General features: G+C 36.6%; 1 protein-coding gene across 1 annotated transcript; it reads right to left on the bottom strand.

Moving 5' to 3' along the window:
- Nucleotides 1–6798: 6798 nt before the first annotated feature.
- LOC128549286 (uncharacterized) lies at nucleotides 6799–19081 on the bottom strand. Its single transcript, XM_053525850.1, has 2 exons — nucleotides 18635–19081; nucleotides 6799–6845 (listed from the first exon to the last, which is right to left on the bottom strand). Exons 1-2 carry the CDS (start codon nucleotides 19017–19019, stop codon nucleotides 6799–6801), a joined length of 432 nt encoding a protein of 143 aa, XP_053381825.1. The 5' UTR covers nucleotides 19020–19081.
- Between the last annotated feature and the right edge of the window lie 5850 nt (nucleotides 19082–24931).

The following is a 24931-nucleotide window of genomic DNA, read 5'->3' as shown; positions in this document are numbered from 1 at the left end:
ATGGAAGACGGGCGATCACAAAAGCTCACCTTTGAGCACGAAAAGGTGAACTAACAAAAGGGCCATGAAGGCCCTGTATCGCTCACCTGACCTATTGACCTAAAGATCATAAAGATTAACATTCTGACCAAGTTTCATTAAGATATGGTCATAAATGTGGCCTCTAAAGTGTAAACTAGCTTTTCCTTTGATTTGACCCAGTGACCTAGCATTTTACCCCATATGACCCAGATTCGAAACTGACCTAAAGATCATCAAGATTAACATTCTAACTAAGTTTCATGAAGATACAGTTATAAATAAGGCCGTCAGGGTGTTGATAAGCTTTTCCTTTGATTTGACCTAGTGACCTAGTTTAAGACCCCACATGACCTAGACTTTTATTTGACGTAAAGATGATCAAGATTAACATTCTGACTAAGTTTCATAAAGATACAGTCTTAAATGTGGCCTCTAGAGTGTTCACAAGCTTTTCCTTTGATTTGACCTAGTGACCTAGTTTTTCACCCCACCTGACCCAGATTTGAATCTGACCTATAGATCATCAAGATTAACATTCTGACCAAGTTTCATTAAGATATGTCATAAATGTGGCCTCTGAGTATTAACTAGCTTTTCCTTTGATTTGACCTGGTGGTCTAGTTTTTGACCCTACATTTTGTACATGACCCAGATTCAAATTGGACCTTAAGATCATGAAGATTAACATTCTGACGAAGTTTCATGAAGATAAGTCATAAATGTGGCCTCTACAGTGTTAACAAGCTTTTCCTTTGATTTGACCTGGTGACCTAGTTTTGACCCCAGATGACCCAATATAATACTTGTCCAAGATTTTATTGAGGGTAACATTCCGACCAAGTTTCATGAAGATTGGACAAAAATTGTGACCTCTAGAGTGTTAACAAGCTTTTCCTTTGATTTGACCTGGTGACCTAGTTTTTGACCCTATATGACCCAATAGCGATCTCGTCCAAAATTTTATTGAAGGCAACATTCTGACCAACTTTCATTAAGATTGTGCCAAAACTGTGACCTCTAGAGTGTTAACAAGCTTTTCCTTTGATTTTACCTGATGACCTAGTTTTTGACCCCAGATGACCCAACATCGAACTCGTCCAAGATTTTATTGAGGGTAACATTCTGACCAAGTTTCATTAAGATTGGACCGAAATTGTGACCTCTAGAGTGTTAACAAGCTTTTTCTTTGATTTGACCTGGTGGCCTAGTTTTTGTCCCGAGATGACCCAATATCGAACTCGTCCAAGATTTTATCTAGGGTAACATTCTGACCAACTTCCATTAAGACTGTGCCAAAATTGTGGCCTCTAGAATGTTAACAAGCTTTTCCTTTGATCTGACCTGGTGACCTAAGTTTTTGACCCCTGATAACCCAATATCGAATTCGTCCAAGATTTTATTGAGAGTAACATTCTGACCAAGTTTCATTAAGATTGGGCCAAAATTGTGACCTCTAGAGTGTTAACAGTCAAATTGTTGAAGCCGACGCCGGACGGACGATGGACACAGGGTGATCACAAAAGCTCACCTTTGAGCACTTCATGCTCAGGTGAGATAAAAAGGCAAACGCTTCATAGAAAAACAGTTTATACAATCAACTATTCATTCGTATATCAGCCCACATTCAGAAAGCATGTCATTTTTATTTACCCTAATACGAAAAGAATGTAAACAAGAGGACCATGATGGTCCTGAATCGCTCTCCTGTTCCCACATGACCCAGTTTTGAGTATGACGTCGTTTTTTCTATTATTTGACAAAGTGACCTAGTTTTTGAGCTCATGTGACCCAGTTTTGAACTTGACCTAGATATCATCAAGATAAAAATGCTGACTAATTTTCATGAAGATCCATTGAAAAATATAGCCTCTAGGGAGGGCAAAAGATTTTTCAAATTTTAGACCTACTGACCTAGTTTTTGACCGCAGTTGACCCAGTTTCAAACCTGACCTAGATATCATCAAGATGAACATTCAGACCAACTTTCATACAGATCCCATGAAAAGTATGGCCTCTAGAGAGGTCACAAGGTTTTTCTATTTTTAGACCTACTGACCTAGTTTTTGACCGCAGTTGACCCAGTTTCGAACTTGACCTAGATATCATCAAGATGAACATTCAGACCAACTTTAATATAGATCCCATGAAAAGTATGGCCTCTAGAGAGGTCACAAGTTTTTTTTAATTATTTGACCTACTGACCTAGTTTTTGATGGCACGTGACCCAGTTTCAAACTTGACTTAGATATCATCAAGGTGAACATTCTGACCAATTTTCATGAAGATCCATTCAAGGGTATGGCCTCTAGAGAGGTCACAAGGTTTTTCTATTTTAAGACCTACTGACCTAGTTTTTGAATGCAGTTGACCCAGTTTCAAACCTATATATCATCAAGATAAACATTCAGACCAACTTTCATACAGATCCTTTAAAAAATATGACCTCTAGAGAGGTCACAGGGTTTTTTCATTATTTGACCTACTGACCTACTTTTTGAAGACACGTGACCCACTTTCGAAACTGACCTAGATATCATCAAGATGAATATTCTGACCAATTTTTATGAAGATCCATTCACAAGTATGGACTCTAGAGAGGTCACAAGGTTTTTCTATTTTTAGACCTACTGACCTAGTTTTTGACCGCACATGACCCAGTTTCGAACTTGACCTAGATATCATCAAGATGAACATTCAGACCAATTTTCATACAGATCCCATGAAAAATATGGCCTTTAGAGAGGTCACAAGATTTTTCTATTATTTGACCTACTGACCTAGTTTTTGATGGCATGTAACCCAGTTTCGAACTTGACCTATATATTATCAAGGTGAATGTTCTGACCAATTTTCATGAAGATTTTTTGAAAAATATGGCCTCTAGAGAGGTCACAAGGTTTTTCTATTTTTAGACCTACTGACCTAGTTTTTGACGGCACGTGACCCAGTTTCGAACTTGACCTAGATATAATCAAGGTGAACATTCTGACCAACTTTCATAAAGATCCCATGAAAAATGTGACCTCTAGAGTGGTCACAAGCAAAAGTTTACGCACGGACGGACGGACGGACGGACGACGGACGCTGCGCGATCACAAAAGCTCACCTTGTCACTTTGTGACAGGTGAGCTAATAAAAATTATGCTATCAGCGTATTTTGAAGCACATTCGCATAACATATACATATAAGACCTCAACATAATGTAGTTCAAACTGTTCTTCCAATAGCGGAGCAGGACCTTAAGTGGAGCTAACAATTGGCAGAGGATCTGACAGTGATCAATACTTTAGCTATATAGCTCTGTCCCTTTCAGGGTGAGTACCTTCATTTAAACAAATCTGAGAAAGCCTCTTGCCAGGAGGCTACAAACCAAGTAGTAATTTCAATGGAATAGTCTTTATATTTTCAGGCACAGCTTCAGTTGCTAAAGGAGCATCATCCCCAAAATGTCTTTCTTTTGCCTCAAGATCATCGTGGGTCTTGAAAAAATCCTCATTCTCTACTTTTCTTTCAAAAGGCTGTTCAGATTCCTCCTGATACCTTTTCAAGGTTACTGGACCAATAAGCTCATGAAATTTCGAAGTATATTTCTTGTACTCAGGAAGGGTTGTATTACCAAAAATTTTATAGTTTAATGCTAACCAGAGAATAATAATAGCACGGGTATTGACTTTCATGTCTGCAAATAGACGTACTGGACCACTTGCAAGTAAAATATCTTCAACACAATCGTAAAGGTACAAAACCATCTTATTTGAACAAATTCCTATTCCAGGCACCATTGAGTTTGATGACACAGGATTTTTCTTGTGCTGTACAAATGAATAAACTATAGTCTGAGCTATAACTTGTGAAATACTATCTGGTGAAAATGTGTCACTTTCATTTTCGTCCACTGATGAGTCAGACACCACAGATGCAGTATCCCCTTCAACACCTGAAAAATTTAAACTACGGATAATGGTATTCAGCATCCATTAACAAGACATCAGCACGTCCTTTGCCAGCCGTAGGGAAAAGCCTGTAAAACCCAAACAGATACTTTCATTACATGCTCAATATTGCCAGTGCCAAATGTCACAGATTCAACTTATGTAACTGAAAAGGAGAAAAAAATCTTACTTTAATACTAATATTTAATTTGACATACTTCAATGAAGTACATTGTATATTCCTCACCTGATGCTACAGAGAAACTCATTTCAGCAAATTTGACAGGCCTATACCTCTCTGGTATAAAAGGTTCTATTTTTCAGTTAACAATGCCATTCATAAATATGTACGCTTTTGACCTTGAACTTTTAAGGAAGATCTTAAATTAAAGTAATAAATCCGCTAAAAGTAGAACAAGAGTGCTAAACTGCCACAAAATATGCCATCTGAAGCAAATGTCAAAAGGGCATCTGAAAGACAGCTGTATACTCCGCCACTGTTTAAAAGGGGGTAATGGTATTTTGGGGGGGACATTGAATTTGTTAAGATTACTTTATAGTCCATGTATGACGACACCCAATGAATTTGAAATCCTTCAAGGGGTTTAGGAGATACATAGTGGATACAAAATGAAAGGCTCAAACTTGGACCTTGAGTTGTGACCTTGACCTTGAGTCAAAATGGCTGACTCATGAGTTCTGCACATCATCTTGATGAGGTGAACACTTGACCCAATATTCAATACTAGAAATACATTCTGCATCCCCACGGGCAGAATGTCGAGCCCGCCAGCACCTTTGGCCTCTAAGTATGACCTTGACCTTAGACCTAGGGACCTGGTTCTTACACATGACACTCCATCTCATAATGGTGAACATTCATGCAAAGTTACATCAAAATCCTACCATGCATGAAGAGAGAAGAAATGCTCAGGACAAACTTCAACTTGACCTTTGACCTCCAACTGTGACCTTGACCTTTGAGATAGGAACATGGGGTTTGCACATGACACTCCTCATTGAGGTAAACATTCATGCCAAATATAAACAAGATTAGTCGATGCATGTCAAAGTTATGGTCCGGATAAAATCAGACCGATGCACCGACTCACACACATACACCGACCTGCCAAAAATGACGATTATAATTTATCGAGCGACTATAATTTATCGAGCTCACCGCAAGCGGACTCGACAAAAATCATTCAAGGGGTTTAGGAGATACAGAGCTCAAACGTTTGAACTTGAGTTATCACCTTGACCATGAGCTGACACGGCTTACCCATGGCTTTTGCACATCGTCTTGATGAAGTGATCATTTGACCCAATTTTCATGAAAATTCTTCCAGGGGTTTAGGAGATGCAGAGCTAAAACCTTTGACCTTGAGTTGTGACCTTGACCTTCAGCAAATATAACTGACTCAAAAGTTCTGCACATTGTCTTGGTGAGGTGATCATTTGACCAACGTTTCATGAAAATCCTAAGGGGTTTAGAAGATACAGAGCGGACACAAAATTGAAGTCTCTAACCTTTGACCTTGAATTGAGCCAACATGGCTGACCTTTCCACTTTCATAATGATATTAATCCTAGGCCTAAGCGTTCTTGAGTTATCATCCAAAAACCGTTTTACTTCAGGACACTGTGACATTGACCTTTAACTTACTGACCTCCAAATCAATAGGGGTCATTTGCTGGGCAGAACCAACCTCCCTCTCAGTTTCATGATCCTAGGGCCCAAGCATTTTTTAGTTATCACTCGGAAACTGTTTAACTGTTCCGGTCACTGTGACCTTGACCTTTGACCTACTGATCCCAAAATCAAAGGGGTCCATCTGCTGGTCATGACCAACCTCCCTTTTTCATGATCCTAAGCCCAAGTGTTCGTGAGTTATCACCAGAAAACTGATCGGTCTACATACAGATCAAACGACCGACAGACTGACCGACATCTGCAAAACAATACAAATTTATATCCTTCCTTCTTAGAAGAGGTCACAATCCTGTGACCCCCCAGGCAGGGCCGTATTTGACCCTAGTGGGATAATTTGAACAATGTTTGTAGAGGACCACTAGATTCACAAAGAACTTAAAGGACAAGGAAAGCCTGAAAATAAGCCAGTCAAGCCTTTTCAAAGAATTTTTAAAATCGGATAACTATTGAAAAAGATATGGCAGTTTGAAATTTAAGTAACCGGCTGATCATGGGGGCAGCCCCTTTTAGTGTATTTATGACGTCATTTAAACACTGCTGAATTCTTTATTTAACAAAAAAACCTTTAAAATAGATTAATTTCATAAGTGTCTTGAGTGTAAGATGTAAATTATGGTAATTTCTTTCATTATAGCATGAAAATGTAGAAAAATAGTTTTACAGAAATAATTACAGTTCATATATGTTGCTAGAAATTTAATATATCCGCCATTTTGATTTTTGTTGCCATGGAAACAAATTGGCCACGAATTTGATCAAATATTTAAATGCACATAACTTTCTCATTTTTAAGCCAATTTTGAAAATTCTTTCACTTCTTTAAATGGTTTAAGAAATTCTAGCAGACGGAATTAACATAAGAACAACATTGCCTGTCCCTTTAACAGGTAAAGTATTAAACCATGTACCAATAAACTAGACTCAATATTGTGACACTAACAACTGCTTACTTTTATGGCAGATACATGTAACTGGAGAGGAATACATACCATATGAAAGTTATCTCCTTCTGTTCCATTCATGGATTGCTCAACTGAACAACATTTTTCATATTGTAGACCAGAAAAGGAATCATTACATAGGTTTTTTGTGGTACAAGTGGTACCAACAAATGCTGAGCAAGATTATTGCTAATGCTGCTGCAGATTCTTGTCTCTGTCAAGAAGAACTGACTGCTCTGTAATGAGAGAAGGAATGTCATGAATAGATCTCGTTTTGAAAATGTGTTCAATAAAAAATATTATATCTCAGGACACAAGCTGCATCGAACAACCAGACAAATACTGAAGGGCTTTATGGTCCCTCTTTAAAACAAACTGAAAGAGTCCCAAAGCAGGTGGGGTTAAAAACCTTTTAGCCAAAGAATAAACTGTGAACTATGGTACCATAGCTTTTCTCAAGTTTATTTTATTAACTACTAGTATATTTAATTATTTTCTGACAAATCTTATACTTGATTTGAAGAGATATAAATACATTTCCAAACAAGAGCTGTCACAGGAGACAGCATGCTCTACTATTTCGATGCTGGATAGTGAAACTGGGCATATCTGCTGAAACTGGAGCTGTCACTGGAGTGTTTAATGACTCCAATGATGGATGAAGATATTGCACAATAGCTTGAGTCTGTGTCAAAACAAGAGGACCATGCTGGTCCTGAATCGCTCACCTGTCCACACGCAACCCAGTTCATTATGGCTAAGTTTCATTGAAAACCACCAACTACAAAATGTAGTTTCACTATTTTTAGACCTACTGACCTAGTTTTTGACCGCAGTTGACCCAGTTTCGAACTTGACCTAAATATCATCAAGATGAATATTCAGACCAACTTTCATACAGATCCCTTGATAAATACTGCCTCTAGAGAGGTCACAAGGTTTTTCTATTATTTGACCTAATGACCTACTTTTTGACGGTGTGTGACCCAGTTTCGAACTTGAACTAGATATCATCAAGGTAAACATTCTGACCAATTTTCAAGAAGATCCATTGGAAAGTATGGCCTCTAGTGAGGTCACAAGGTTTCTCTATTTTTTGACCTACTGACCTAGTTTTTGACCGCACATGACATGGTTTCAAACTTGACCTAGATATCATCAAGGTGAACAATCTGACCAATTTTCATGAAGATCCATTAAAATATGGCCTCTAGGGAGGTCACAAGGATTTTCTATTTTAAGACCTACTGACCTAGTTTTGGACCGCACATGACCCAGTTTCGAACTTGGCCTAGATATCATCAAGATGAACATTCTGACCAACTTTCATAAAGATCCAATGAAAATAGGAGTGGTCACAACCAAAAGTTTACGCACTGACGACGGACGCTGCGCGATCACAAAAGCTCATCTTGTTACTTTGTGACAGGTGAGCTAAAAATATTGAGTAAGATAAAGTGTATCAAAACACTATATAAGTATAATTCTAAGCAAAACGGGGGCATAATTCATAAATTATTGGTGCAAGAGTTATGTACCTTGTGACACATGATGTGGGGTGATGATGTGGCACAACTACTTCAAGTCTGAATCAAACGCATTTCGTAATAACTAAGATATAGTGAAAATGCATCTAGATTAACCTTAAATTCTAAGTAAAAGGGGGGATAAATCATGAAAAATTGGTGCCAGAGTTATGCACCTTGTGTCATATGATGTGGATGATAAGGAGGAACAAATATTTTAAGTTTGAATGAAATCCATTTAGTATTAACTGAGACAGAGCGAAAATGTATCAAAACTTAAACCTGAAATTCTAAGTAGAAAGGGGGAAAGTAAAAAGGGGGGATAATTCATGAAATATTGGCGCAAGAGTTTTGGCCCTAACATGTCAAATGATGTGAGTGATGATGCTGAACAACTATTTTAAGTTTGAATTAAATCCATTTAGTAATAACTGACATATAGTGAAAGTGCATTTTAAAACTTTAACCTGAAAATTCTAAGTAAAAGGGGAGATTTAATTTATTAAATATTGGTAACAGAGGTTTGGGCCTTGTGTCATATGATGCTTTCAGTTTGAATAAAATCCATTTAGGAATAACTGAGATAGAGTGAAAGTGCATCAAAACTTTTACCTGAAATTCTAAGTAAAAAGGGCGGATAATTCATGAAATATTGGTGTGAAAGTTATGGCCCTAGTGCCATATGATGTGGGTGATGATGAGGAATAAATAATTTAAGTTTAAAGCAAATCCATCAAATATTTACAGAGATAACTAGGTGTTTTTGTCACAAAACATATGCCTCCCCTCTATGTATACCTTTAGTTCTGGCGGCCATTTTGTGCAGCGAAGCGTCGGCAATATGCACAACTAGGCTTGTACTGATCACTCCTGAGAAGTTTCATCGAATTCTGTCAAGTTTGACCTGTGAAAGCCGTCCAAGATTTTTTCTATTTTTAAAGCTCTGGTGGCCATTTTGTGCAGGGAAGCGGAACGTGCCGGTGATATGCACAACAAGGGTTGGTACTGCTCACTTCTCTGAAGTTTCGTTGAAATTCTGCCAGCAGTTTTACCTGTGAAAGCCGGACAAGATTTTTCTATTTTTAGCTCTGGCGGCCATTTTGTGCAGCGAATCAGAATGTGCTGGCGGTATGCATAACTAGACTTAGTCCTGATCACTCCTGTGAAGTTTTGTCGAAATCCAGCTACTGCTAGCAGTTTGACCTGTGAAAGCCGGACAAGTTTTTTCTAATTTTGGCATGGCGGCCATTTTGTGCATCAAAGCAGAATGTGCCGGTGATATGCACAACTAGGGTTGGTACTGATTAGTCCTGAGAAGTTTCGTCAAAATCCGGCCAGCAGTTCGACCTGTGAGAGCCGGACAAGTTTAATATAGATGGACGGACAGATGAACAGCAAAGGCAAAAACAATGTATGGAGGAGACATAATTAAAAAAAAAATTGTCAAAAGGCAAAATACAACAACATAATTATATAATACCTCTATTAGATTCTAATCTAATCTTGCATCAGACTGTTTCTTTGATTTATAAACCCTTTTAAAATACAATGGGTCCAGGGCCAGGCTGAGCCCCAACCTCCCAATCCAGATAGCTGAGAAGTGACCTATACTCATCAAGTTGGATACAAATGACACAAATCATTTCCTTAGTTTAAGAATCATATCTATCCATGAATTACCAATATTCCAGGACTCATTTATTGTTGGAAAGGAAAATTCGAAATTTTTTCTATTTTAGAAGGTCGAGTTGAACACTCATCTAATGATTTTTAAGAAGCCATGGTAGCAAGTGATATCTTCCAGTTTCTGAACATTTCAAAGAAACTAACCAGGTCCAGTATACAAATTGAGGCTGTTGTGTTTTTGTTTTCGGGTCCATCGTTAAAATCTTTTATGAAAACTGAGGAATTACAAAATTATCTAATATATTTGCAAAAAGTAACAAATTAAATGATCTTTCGTACTTATTAAAAATCCGTTAGTCATACAACTGCATGCCACTAACGTGTCGATCTTTTTTGTAAAAATCGCAACACATAAAGTACAACGTAATCGGCGTTTATTTTGGTGAAATCTCGGCAGAGTTCGAACATACAAGCTGACAGATGTTCTGATTACTGATTAACCATCAATTCACACATTATTACGCAATTATCTTCTCAAAGTGTAAACCAACTTCAGTAGTCAAATTGTCAAATACACCGCCTTTTTTCACTACCAGCGCCTAGGTAAACGTGTATCGGGAACCAATTTTTGGGCCGCTTATATTACTATGGAAAAAACAAATGACGAGGAAAAAAAACTATGCACCACTTATTTTCGCCAGTTCGCAAAATTTAGCGCCAAATTCTTAAAATTATCGCAAATGGTGACATTGTCGATCGACGGAGGAGGCCCTGCTCCTTGCCAATCTAACCGCTAACGCACTGGTGAACCAATTTAATACTGCTACTCAGACAGTTGACAATTTGCAAAATGTCAATGTGTGCCGAATACACACACACATACACACGTCAATAGCATAATGTAAGCTCCGCCTACTTCAGGTACTTGTGCGATTTTCGCGAGAAGTGTGAAAGTTAATCGAATTATCCGTTACACTAGAGTTGATTGCATTCAGCCAATTAGCGCTGCGGTTACGTCTTTGACACTTTGCATTTGATTGTCAACAGTTCCTCAGTCTGGACGATGCGTGATGCATTCTTGAACAGTAAGAGTTTATTAATGGAGATCATATTAATTCATATATGAAATCACGATGCTATACTTGTTTACCTTAAGTAGCATGTTTTTTTAATCACATTAGGAAAATTCAGTAGCCTGGTCAGGCTTGTATATGCAGAAAATCGGTAGCCCGAGCTGAAATTCAGTAGCCACTGGCTATCGGACTACCGCGAATTTCGAACACTGTTATTGTGAAAATTAAAGGATAATTTAAATTTCGGAAAAATGCACTTGTCCGTTCTGGCAACCACCTGGAAAATTTGGCTTGCCTGAAACAGGGTTTACTTGTCCTTGACTTCGGGCAACCCAGTTATGACGAAGACTGCACTTTGGAAAACAGTGTTTCTAATCCACACATTATTAAGTCTTAAAAATCATACAGTATTTTAAATACCCTCTATTCTCCATACTGACATTATCTATAGGATAAATCCCGTGTACCGGTATCAGCCACCAATAAATACCTGTTTCTTGATTTAGGTCTTCTTTTATGTTAGTAAGCTGTCTTTCTTAGAACAATGTTGTATTTAAACAGCCAATATTTTGTACCTTGATAATTTTTCACAAGGACCCCATTGGAAATAAGTAGAATTACTTTATGGGTTATCCTGTGATATATATGTCACAATTTTTTTTTTTTAATTAATATATAAAAGAGCTAATCCATTTTTCCTTCATATCATTCTGAGATATAAGACATAGCTATTTCTGTGATAATTGAATGTATGTTTTGTAATTATGTTGTTTATGTGTGTATCCATGACATATATATTCACGAATAAATCTATCTATAAATCTATCTATCTATTCAATTCTGGTTTAACGGTGAGGGGGTTATTGGCCATTACGCTATATAGCAGTAGTGTTTAAGATTATCCTTTTTTCAACAATGTTCAAGGTTTAAACAAAGAAAATTTAATGTATAAAAATATTGCAGATTATAATAATACATTGTTTTAATTAAGATGTAGCAAAAATATCCCCAAAGTTTACTTTATTTTTGAAACGTTATTCATAACTTTATCATAACATCACTGAACATAAGGGGTTCTAACTGACCAATCAGAGAGCTGCATTTTCAAGTACCTGCCAGTTTCCACTTAGGTATAACAAAGTATATTTACAATGAAAATATAGTGACTTTAGAAATAAATATCACACTACTTTAGAAATTAAATTTAGATTTTTCACTGCACAAGCCCCAGATGATGCTACAAACAACAAAACCTTGAAGTTTCATTGAAATAATCATGATAATATACATGTATGGATTTAATACCTTTATTTTAGTTTTAAAGTTTGAGATTTTACACAGGGAGTCTATGATAAACAGTCAGGGGTGTAACTGTTTTAAGTTATGTAACCTATTTCAGTTATTTTTTCAAGCATTTTATAATCTGTATTAGTTATAAACTGTAAGTTAACTCAGGTAAGTTATTCAAAAAAAAGTCTTTTTGCTGTTCTGACAAAGTGACCTATACAGTGAAATAAGTAGCAATCTGTGGTTAATCAAATTCTCTTTTAGTCTGATCATGACCTGATCAGCCTAATGGGATGCTAAGAGTTTTATAGTTTTAAACCTTTTGCTTAAAACTTTATCAGCCTTGCGTAAAATTTTTTACTGCATAGCTGGAAAGATAAGAGTTCAAGGATTCAGGAAATAATTGCATTAGTCACATTCAAAATGAGGAATTGACACAGGAGGGCTTTGTAATATTTTATGACAACTGAAACAAGATATACAAAATATATATAAGCAATAACTCAAATGGGTTATAAACTGCGGTAACTTGAAACAGTTACACCCCTGACTGATAAAGTCCGAGTAAAATGTAATCAATACCCAAGTGAAATTAGTATCATTCCACAATGTTTTGGACATGTTAAAATTATGAATATTTTATTCTACACTGCCGCTTCTGTAGCTTGATACAGATGGTGTGAAATTATTTGCATTTTTCAAGGTAAACAAATTTTTTGTGCAAAGATTGTAAAACAGTATTTTTTCATTGTGAGAAAGTAAGACTTTTCCTAAATCCTTATCTTCTGGCAAAAAATAATCGCTAATATTGTACGTGTTATATCAGATAGGCAGTGGCTAGGTAGCCGGTTCCAGCTACCTAGACCAAAGGTCTACGTAGCCGGTTCCGGCTACTTAGACTAAGGGTCTAGGTAGCCCGTTCTATTATATATGTACATATCATATATGAACACAGAAGTCAAGGTAGCCGGCTTTAATAAACTTTGTTATAAAGGATCATTGTATAAGTTAAATAAATTACAATTTTGTGACTTATTATATATATATATTTACTAACAAGAGATCACAGAGTGATCTTGGCGCCCACCAATGTGATATTTTTGAGTGTTCCAAATTTCAAGACTTACTGACTAGCTCAAGGTCAAATTTCATTTCCGTACACAACACAAATCTATGCATGTGGTCCAAATTTGAAGCCTGTACATTCAAAAATGTGAAAGTAGGTCACTAGGTCAATGTCAAGGTCAAAGTTTGTTTCGATACACAAAACTATGCATGTGGTTAAAATTTGAAGCCTGTAGCTACAGAAAAGTGAAAGTAGGTCACTAGGTCAATCTTAAGGTCAAAGTTCATTTCGGTGCATAAAACTATGCAAGTGGTCTAAATTTGAAGACTGTAGCTTGAGAAATGTAAAAGTAGGTCACTAGGTCAAAATCCAGGTCAAATTTTACTTCGGAATACAAAACTATGCATGTGGTCCAAATTTGAAGCCTGTACCTTCAAAAATGTGAAAGTAGGTCACTAGGTCAATGTAAAGGTCAAAGTTTGTTTCGGTACACAAAACTATGCATGTGGTCCAAATTTGAAGGCTGTAGCTTGAGAAATGTAAAAGTAGGTCACTAGGTCAAAATCAAGGTCAAATTTTATTTCGGAATACAAAACTATGCATTTGGTCAAAATTTGAAGCCTGTACCTTAAAAATGTGAAAGTAGGTCACTAGGTCAATGTAAAGGTCAAAGGTCATTTCAGTACACAAAACTATGCAAGTGGTCCAAATTTGAAGACTGTAGCTTGAGAAATGTAAAAGTAGGTCACTAGGTCAAAATCAAGGTCAAATTTTATTTCAGAATACAAAACTATGCATGTGGTCCAAATCTGAAGCCTGTACATTCAAAAATGTGGAAGTAGGTCACTAGGTCAATGTCAAGGTCAAAGTTTTTTTCGGCACACAAAACTATACCTGTAGTCCAAATTTGAAGGCTGTAGCTTGAGAAATGTGAAAGTAGGTCACTAGGTCAAAATCAATTTTGAAACATGAAACTATGCATATGGTCAAAATTTGATGCCTGTACCTTCAAAAATGTGAAAGTAGGTCACTAGGTCAAAATAAAGGTCAAAGTTTTTTCCAGTGCACAAAATTATGCATGTGGTCCAAATTTGAAGGCTGTAGCTACAGAAATTTGAAAGTAGGTCACTAGGTCAAAATCAAGGTCAACTCATGTCAAGGTTCATCTTGCCACTCAAAAATATACATGTGGTCCTAGTTTGAATGTTGTAGTTACTGACAAGAACATTTTAAAAGCTTTTCCCTGTATAAGTCTATATGAACCATGTGACCCCCGGGGTGGGGCCATATTTAACCCTAGGAGGATAATTTGAACAAACTTGGTAAAGAACCACTAGATGATGCTACATTACAAGTATCAAAGCCCTAGTCTTTGTGGTTTGGACAAGAAATTTTCTCCCTATATAAGTCTATGTAAACCATATGACCCCCAGGGCGGGGCCATAGTTGACCCTAGGGGGATAATTTGAATAATCTTAGTTGAAGACCACTAGATGATGTCACATACAAAATATCAAAGCCCTAGGCCCTGTGGTTTTGGACAAGAGGTTATTCAAAGTTTTTCCCTATATAAGTCTATATAAACCATGTGACCCCCAGGGCGGGGCCATATTTGACCCCAGAGAAATAATTTGAATCATCTTGGTAGAGGACCACTAGATGATGCTTCATACCAAATATCAAAGCCCTAGGCTCTGTGGTTTTGGACAAGAAGGTTTTCAAAGTTTTTCCCTATATAAATCTATATAAATTATAGAAATAAACAAAGGGCCATAACTCACTCATAAATTGTTGAACCAGTCTGATTTTCAAAGGGACACAACTAGGGTACCAATACATCATTCTGACAAAGTTTGGTCAAAATCCCCCCAATAGTTTCTGAGGAGATGCGATAACGAGAAATTGTTAACGGACGGACGGACGGACGGACTGACGGACGGACGGAATGACGGACGGACGGACCACGGACGCAGAGTGATTTTAATAGCCCACCATCTGATGATGGTGGGCTAAAAATATGTGATTTACCAGTTTATTTCGCCGTATTTACGCACTCGTATGATATCGGCCGATGTTATGTTATGTTATCATTAAATGATCAAAGTGTCGTTATCGTCGTCGGCGTGTTTAAATGGCATGTTTATTAATTAAAAGTAAACTTTTTAATAAATTTTTGTAGTTTGTTGTAAATTGAAAAAAAAATAAATATTAACAAGAGCACCGCCTTGCGGGTGCTGACGCTCATCTGATTTTTTTGTATAATAGAAATATTGTCCTACCCATGATTTTCTAAGTCTAAAAAGGGCCATCATTCTTGCAAAAAGCAGAATAGAATTATGTTTCTTGATGTACAGCATCCGCTTATGATGGTGAAAAACTGTTGTAAGTTTTAAAACAATAGCTTTGATAGTTTATGAAAAAAGCTGATTTAAACATAATACTCAACCAAGAAAACTGATTTTCTAAGTCCAAAAGGGGCAATAATTCTTGCAAAAAGCAGGATGGAGTTATGTTTCTTCATGTACAGGGTCAGCCTATGATGGTGAACAAGTGTTGCAAGTTTCAAAGCAATAGCTTTGATAGTTTAAGAGAAAAAGTTCACCTAAACATAAAACTTAACCAAGAAATCTGATATTTTCTAAGTCCAAAAGGGGCCATAAATCTTGCAAAATGCAGAATGGAGTTATGTTTCTTGATGTACAGGGTCAGCTTATGATGGTGAACAAGTGTTCCAAGTTTCAAAGCAATAGCTTTGATAGTTTAGGAGAAAAGCTGACCTAAACATAAAACTTAACCAAGAAAACTGATTTTCTAAGTCCAAAAGGGGCAATAATTCTTGCAAAAAGCAGGATGGAGTTATGTTTCTTCATGTACAGGGTCAGCTTATGATGGTGAACAAGTGTTGCAAGTTTCAAAGCAATAGCTTTGATAGTTTAAGAGAAAAAGTTGACCTAAACATAAAACTTAACCAAGAAATCTGATATTTTCTAAGTACAAAAGGGGCCATAAATCTTGCAAAAAGCAGGATGGAGTTGTGTTTCTTGCTGTACAGGGTCAGCTTATGATGGTGAACTAGTGTTCAAAGTTTCAAAGCAATAGCTTTGATAGTTTAGGAGAAAAGCTGACCTAAACATAAAACTTAACCAGGCAATGCCGACGCAGACGCCAACACCAATAACTCATCATTTTTTTTCCCAAAAATCAGATGAGCTAAAAAGGAAAATATGGAAAAAAAATTTTGGTCCCAGTGGGGCTTGAACCTACGCCCACCTGAAAACTGCAGTCGAAGTAGGTTTATGGTAGGAATTGAATACTCTTCAAAAAGGAGGTACTCTATTATGGGTCCAATACCTTAAATACATATAACTTCAAATTTCACCCCTGACAACATTTTGCCGTAAGCAAAAATAGCGCCTCTTTCATATACAATAAAACAGAACAAGAGCTTTCCATTAGACAGCTCACTCGACCCTTACAGTGCCTGACTCTGAATTAGAACTTGGCCAGTAAATTACAAAACTTTAACCCAAAAATTCTATGTTATACAAGAGCACCGCCTTGCGGGTGCTGACGCTCATCTGATTTTTTTTTGTGTAATAGAAATATTGTCCTACCCATGATTTTCTAAGTCTAAAAAGGGCCATCATTCTTGCAAAAAGCAGGATAGAGTTATGTTTCTTGATGTACAGCGTCCACTTATGATGGTGAAAAACTGTTGCAAGTTTTAAAGCAATAGCTTTGATAGTTTATGAGAAAAGTTGACTTAAACATATTACTCAACCAAGAAAATGATTTTCTAAGTCCAAAAGGGGCAATAATTATTGCAAAAATCAGGATGGAGTTACGCTGCTTGCTGTACAGGGTCAGCTTATGATGGTGAACAAGTGTTGCAAGTTTCAAAGCAATAGCTTTGATAGTTTAAGAGAAAAAGTTGACCTAAACATAAAACTTAACCAAGAAATCTGATATTTTCTAAGTCCAAAAGGGGCCATAAATCTTGCAAAAAGCAGGATGGAGTTATGTTTCTTGCTGTACAGGGTCAACTTATGATGGTGAACAAGTGTTGCAAGTTTTAAAGCAATAGCTTTGATAGTTTAGGATAAAAGCTGACCTAAACATAAAACTTAACCAAGAAAACTGATTTTCTAAGTCCAAAAGGGGCAATAAATCTTGCAAAAAGCAAGATGGAGTTATGTTTCTTGCTGTACAGGGTCAGCTTATGATGGTGAACAAGTATTCCAAGTTTCAAAGCAATAGCTTTGACAGTTTGGGAGAAAAGTTGACCTAAACATAAAACTTAACCAAGAAATCTGATATTTTCTAAGTACAAAAGGGGCCATAAATCTTGCAAAAAGCAAGATGGAGTTATGTTTCTTGCTATACAGGGTCAGCTTATGATGGTGAACAATTATTCCAAGTTTCAAAGCAATAGCTTTGATAGTTTAGGAGAAAAGCTGACCTAAACATAAAACTTAAACAGGCAACGCCGACGCAGACGCCGACGCCGACGCCGACAACCGCTCAAGTGATGACAATAACTCATCATTTTTTTTCAAAAAATCAGATGAGCTAAAAATTGATAGATGATTTCAATTGCCAGCAATCCTTTAGAATTTAGTCTTTTGATATGTACATGTAATTATACATTTCACATTTATCACACTACCTTAGAATAAATGTTCAAACAAACAATTAGAACCAGTCAAGATCATTGACTTATTAGAGACAGATCGGCGAAGAAATAAATAAGTAATTAGTTAATTAATTAAAGACGCACATATAAGTGTGAAAGAGATGATTACTTAAAATTTTCGCTTAAAAAGGGCATAGGAAATGATCAAACGCCATTACGTTCAGTAGAGCCGCATCATTTTATGTATGATGATACTCTTTGTTTTATCTTTTCTTAACTGTTTGTTTTGTTTTCTTTAAAGATTGAATCACTACATCTTGAATACATGTATTGAGTACATTCTAACATAACAAAATTTCTGCCGATATGATATAAGTGCGTAAATACGGCAAATTAACAGGTATTTAACACAAATAATAAACAATAAATCACAAAAAATGTATTTTATTAAACTAATATAAAGATCCTTATAATCCTTTATAGATACAGTTTATTAAAGCCAGCTACCTTTACTTACATGTTTCATATACGATACGTATATAGAGCCAGCTACCTAGACATTTAGTCTAGGTAGCCTGAACCGGCTACCTAGCCGCAACCGGCTACCTAGCCGCTGCCTATCAGATAATCCCGCCAGCCCCCTGATCCTATTTACGGAAGTACCGGAGAACGAGATTTATCCTATAATGTCGATATGGTCAATGTAACATAAGATAGGTTTGAAAAGTAAATGCAAGCATTTCAAATTTTTTTTGACACATTTTCAAGAAATCTTGAATCAAGGCTTTGCAAGAGTTATCTTTCTTGTGGTTACCTGCAGTTCTTTCTAGAAACTTGATCAATCCTAGAAGAGCCCGACGTTCATCCATATCCTCTGGTACCTCATCTTTGTTTACCAAACTTGAAAGAATACCGAATCCCCGTCCAAAAAATAGAGCAAGTGGCACAAATAACATCTGATCTTGCCCTTTCTTGATGAAATCAGCATCAATCGTTGCGGTGCTAAATTTGCTGTTCACACTGGCATTTGCACCCCTCACTTGAACAAAATACACACTTGTATTACCTACACCAAAATTAATTTGATCCAAAATCATTTTTAAGTAACTTCGGTTTTTGTCTTTTTGCAAGAAGTCATTGATCTGCTTAAAATCTGCGTCTTCCTCAGTTTTCTGCCTCTTTTGAAATGGCTCCGCCATTGTTGTTGTTGTTGGATCAAACTAAACTGCTGACGACTTAGCTGACGATATAGAATAAATCTAGGAAACTGCTAAAGAAGAGGACCATATAGATAAAGACGGATAATTAAATCGATACTGTATATAAAGGTGTTTTAAACGGGTCTTAATATTGTTAGCGCAGAATAGTTTATTTTATATAATTATTAATTTAAATAGCTCTAGAGTAGCCTAGTAACAATTATTTTTTACTAAGAGGTTTTTTTTTCATATTAAAATTGATTTAAAGCAAAAAAAGAAAATAGGCCTAGATCTATATTACTTCTACTTCTACGGGGTTAAATTACTCCCAACAATCGTTATATTATAATTATATTATACAGGCCCGGATCCAGGCCCGGACTGAGGGGCCTGTGAAGTTTAACACCTCTACTTCAGATGATTCTATTTCGATTGTGGTTGACCACTACTGTAGGAATACGGACGAACCAAACCTCAATGGTGTCCTTCATACTTTCCATGTCAGTGGTGTTGTATTAGACATGTTCTGTTTCATTACATTTGTCTTTACATATCTGGCGAACGGTTCGAAAACACGACAGGAAAACGGCGGCAATACATACCGTTCCATCCAAACAGCCACGATGGAAGTTAGCAATTGCCCTAAATGATAGTCAAAAACCAAGTAATGCCAGCTCTAGAGACTTTTTTTCTGTTGAACAAGCGACAGTTACGCGTAAACGTAACGTTACCGCCTACCGTGGGACTAGTGATATGTTTCAAATACAAATACATGGCATTTATATAGCGCAAAAATTATAAAATACTCTATTGCGCTTTACAATTACATAAAACACATTTGAAGTATATACATTCAAAATATGAACAGGATTCTAGAACATAGATTTAGAGATTTTGACATGTATAAATTCTATTTTATACTACTACTGATATTTTGTATTTTTACAAGAGTATACACTCATTTTTTCATGAAACTGACTAAACAAATGTGTTTTCAGTTTTGATCTAAAGCTGGCTTCAGACTGAATGGCTTTCAGATAGCTAGGTCGATCATTCCACCATTTGGGACCGACGACGGCCATAGATCTGTCTGCTAATTTTGTTCGCTGTCTGGGGATGTTAAAGTTAGTGTCACTTTGTGAGCGTAGTCTGTACCGTTGTCGAGTAGGTACAAACATTTCCCTCAGATATACTGGAGCTGTACCATTGATGACACGGAAGACTATTACTAGGACTTTGAACATGGCTCTAGCCTTAACTGGAAGCCAGTGTAATTCTTTCAGAAGTTCAGCACTTGGTTGTTCATAGAAAGCATTCATGACTTCTCTAGCGGCATGATTTTGGACTCGCTGTAGTTTGTTTCACTCCATATTTCATTGCTTTTGTCGGAGTACGAGCGGTGTCTGCCACAACAGAAGACGAACTAAACACTAGTATGGAGCTGGCACTTAGGTTTCCATTCTTTAAAAGTGTCATCAACCCCATCATATTTTGCGTTTTTAATTCTCAATATAAAAGGTACGTTAAGGAGAAACTGACATTATGCTTAAATACGGAATTACATTAAAATGTAACAGTAGTGATTTTAATGCTTGATTACGAATTGTGTTTTTGTTATCTTAAATTTTGGAAAATGACGTATATACTTATGCAAAAACATCTGACAGGCATTTGATATAACTAACTAGACAGACAAAAGAGATCCTTCTGTGTTTTACAAACTTTGACCTGGTCTTTACTTTTTTTGTTTTGTTCTTTCTCGAAGTCAGATTTACATTTTAAGTCCAATCGTGTACAAAAAATAAGAAGATATTTTACCTGTCCAATCAAAGATGTGAATAACTAGCCTTTAAACATATGAGCCACACCATGAGCAAACCAACATAGTGACTTTGCGACCAGCACGGACGGATCCAGACCAGCCTGTGCATCCGCGCAGCCTGGCCAGGATCCATGCTGTTTGCTAACGGTTTTCTATAAATGCAATAGGCTTTGAAAGCGAACAGCATGGATCCTGACCAGACTACGCGGATGCGCAGGCTGGTCTGGACCCATGCTGGTCGCAAAGCCACTATGTTGGTTTTCCCATGGCGCGGCTCATATTGCGTTATAGTATCCTCCTTCGCTAGCTATGGGTAAATTTGCCCGTAAAGTAGAAGTATTACAAAATAACAGAAGCGAATATCAATGCTAATGCTAGACAATATTTTGGCGGTTTAAAACTAAGTTATTTAATGCGGGGACAAGAAATCAGATCAAGCCAGTGAAAAAAATACTGCCTACGGTATAGTGTCCTTTTTGAATTTACATCATTATGTTGTGCCCCTTACAACACTACTGCTTTGGGTTTTATGATATTGATCTGTTGAACTGATATCATCAGACATTGCCATGGTAACGCACATCGCTAGATTTCTACGACCGATCTAAAAAGTCAGTTTTTAATTTACTTAATTGTTTTAACATAGTTAAAAAGTTTTGTATGATGGGTAAATTAAGTATGGCAGATATTTTGAAAGATTCCTCGTATAATTGTATTAATATCATTATTATCAAATATCAAATTGTTTATAAATATGTTATTACAATGGGTTTGCCAATTTCGGCGAAGATTCCACAGGCCGAATCTTGTAAGGCCCATTCGCTTTCTTGCTTACAAGAACGGTCATCCGTGCTTTAGTCATGTATCCATTCATATTATATCAATTGTGTAGTGTATTAAATGGAAAATGATCTTGATATTTCGTTTTCGTTTCGTTTTTAATCAATATCATTTTTTTACCGTTATACATATCACAATCTAGATACCTTTAGATAACCCGGCTTCATACGTTAATACGGAAAACTCTAAATCTTTGCTGAATCTCGCTGATATGTCAAATATAGATATACATGAATTGTTGGAGATGTTGGAATTGTCATATTGTATGAATCATTTGAGCCGCACCATGAGAAAACCAACATAGTGCGTTTGCGATCCGCGCAGTCTGGTCAGGATCCATGCTGTTCGCTTTCAAAGCCTATTGATATTAGAGAAATCATTAGCGAACAGCATGGATCCTGACCAGACTGCGCGGATACGCAGGCTGATCTGGATCCATGTTGGTCGCAAACCCACTATGTTGGTTTTCTCATGGCACGGCTCAATTATTGAAATTTTAGAAACATAAATCTGCACATGATTTTATTTATATTATATTTAATCCCATATTTCACTCAGTGCTATGGTTTTATTCAAGATCATTTCACTGTTTGGGATATATTATTTCATTTTAACGCGTTGTCAAGGACTTGAAGACATCTCATCTACAACATGATTGCCTGATTTAAGTTTGTTTAACGCTATGACGTCAGAACAGTGAATTAATGCATAGTAACACACAATTTTCAGAATTCTTTGTTTAAAAAAGAAAATAAAGTGGGTCGTGTTAGAACTGATTACTAAAACAAAACACAGTTAAATCATAACATCAAATGGATGTAAAAAGATTCTCGGCAACATTTTATCTCTTTTATCTATGTAAATTGTTTACTCATGCATTTCTTGCCCTGCATTATATCCGGTTTACACGACAAAAGATATTCTGATTGGCTGACGTTTCGCTTTACATGTGCACATTGCCAGGTTAGCGGATGTTGGCATGGCAGAATCTGTCGTATTTTCTAACAAACATTAATTATTATTACAAGGGATTTCTGTGCGATATGTAAGAGCGTGATTTCAAGAGTAAATTCTACATAACTGAAGATAAAAAAAATGGAATGGGCTAGTACTTTTTCAGTTCTCGATAATTTGTACAGTTTGACAGGTATTATACTTATGATGTTTCTCATTACAGAGTTGGCGCAGCCGTTCTGCGCATGCCCGGAATGATTATAAATAGGAGTGCACGGCAAAATTACGCGTTTTTTGCATGTCCGCACGCATTTATTGTATAATATGCATAATATACTGACTAAAGGTTAGGTTAGTATCACCACGGTTACAAAATATATACATTTAAGAAATGTTTCGTTCAAATTTAGTTAATCCGGTATATACCAGAGTCTGTAATATATCACGGGCGCACCAGCTCTGTTTTTAGGTAGCAGATGCCGGTTTTTTCTAGTACTTCGGACTTCCGAGGGATGTGGCCAAGTCAGACGGCTTCTGATATCTTACGAGATGCAGACCTGAAAATAAAAAGATACCAGTTTACATCTTACTTGAAGAAGAAATAAAATACATAGTAAACTTCATACAAAGCATAGATTTTTTAAATCCACAAGCCACCTAATTAGCCATTTTTCTACGTGGCCTTAATAAAATGTTAGGGGAAATGATAGAGCCAAATGTCCACTTGCATTCTGTACTCAGTTTCAAGTATTACTTGCAGAGCTGGACAAAAATACCTGTCAACCGATTACTTTTTTCACTATTTTCAACTGTGTGAGGCCTATATAATATTTGACAGTTCACGAGAAGCTGAATGTTGATAGTGGTATATACGCATTTCAAGCAGTTATACGAAAATAATATCATCAAGCTTACATTCGCATCTGCCATAATTTCTGCAACATACCATTCTTAAACTTGTTAATCAAAAACTCACATCAACAAATATTTCAAACATCAAAACAACCTTCACTTCAAGGTTTTATCTCTAATGACAGATTTTGACCCTGGCCAATTCGAATCTGTGGCTGGAAACTACCAACTGCTACCTTAGTCACAGCCTTATACTTTCTGGTCTGGTACCACTGTCTACGATGGTCTTAAGATCAAAATTTGTAGTTTTTTAGGAAAATTACAACAATGTATTTCATATCAATTTGAAACAAAATATACTTAACAATTAAGTGGCTTACAGACTAAGTCTAAAATATCAATTATTTGCAGAAAAAAACTGATTAGCGTACTTATCATGTGACTGTACTTCGCTGGGAACCAGACTTTGATTAGCGTACTTATCATGTGACTGTACTTCGCTGGGAACCAGACTTAAAGGCTTTTCGAAAACCTAATTGTTCTATGGGACCGAAAAGCTTAAAATATAGTTTAAGAAAGAAATTAATCTCATTGTTATGCCAGTATTTCGTGACATCTAGAAAAGTAAAAATACTTCTCAAAAATGCTCAGGCTCAGGATTTATATAGCGCCGCGTTCAAATGCGTTTTACATAGCGCAAAGGCAACCACCCACAGGGCGACAAATTCACCCTCCACTAGTATATACACGGAGCAATCTGTCGGAGGATCAGAACGAAACACAGCCCCCAGAACAGAGTGAGAAATAATTTTAGACACACCTGTCCGACTGATTTAGCATAATTCTTTGCGAATAGACAGTCTGTTTCTTTATAGCGCCGATACACGCGAAGCCTTTCTCGGAAAGAACCTGTATTGACCTCTTACTTAGGTGGGAGACACCAAGAGCATTTCAGAAAATTGCAGTGCTTGGACCGGGATTCGAACTCCAGACCTCTGGATTGACAGTCAAGCGTGTTACCAATAGTCCATCCGAAGAACCCGATATAAGACTAACTCGGCCCTGTAAAATAGAGTAAAAAAACTTCTACAATTTATGAATGTGTTAATAACGTCTTTCATAAATATGGGTTGTAGTGCATTACTGAATTATGACAGTGAAGTGTATCCGGAAACTCCATACTGAAAAATATATTTGATAATGTTCGTGAATATATTGTTTTCTCTGTCATGGAACTACAGAAAAATAGGTACATATACATTATATTTACGGACATGAAATAAGGAAAACTTGTTTTTTTTTACATTCAATAAAAAATGTTCACTAGTGAATACCAGATCTTACATTTTCACTCTTGGCTACACTGATCGTGAAAATATTAAGCCTGGTATATTCATTTGAAACTAACAAATGAGCCGCGCCATGAGAAAACCAACATAGTGCG

Source organism: Mercenaria mercenaria, chromosome 16 (genome assembly GCF_021730395.1).
Source record: "Mercenaria mercenaria strain notata chromosome 16, MADL_Memer_1, whole genome shotgun sequence".
Classification (NCBI taxonomy): domain Eukaryota; kingdom Metazoa; phylum Mollusca; class Bivalvia; order Venerida; family Veneridae; genus Mercenaria; species Mercenaria mercenaria.
Note: the sequence above shows the minus strand (reverse complement) of the source record. Positions and strands in the feature narration are given on the sequence as shown.

Excerpts from the sequence above, each read along its gene's own strand:
- LOC128549286 (XM_053525850.1), bottom strand. The coding sequence starts at position 19,019 with ATGGCGGAGCCATTTCAAAAGAGGCAGAAAACTGAGGAAGACGCAGAT. Across the intron at positions 6,846-18,634 it reads GTTTCTAGAAAGAACTGCAG|AGCAGTCAGTTCTTCTTGAC; the intron begins GTAACCACAAGA and ends CTCTCATTACAG.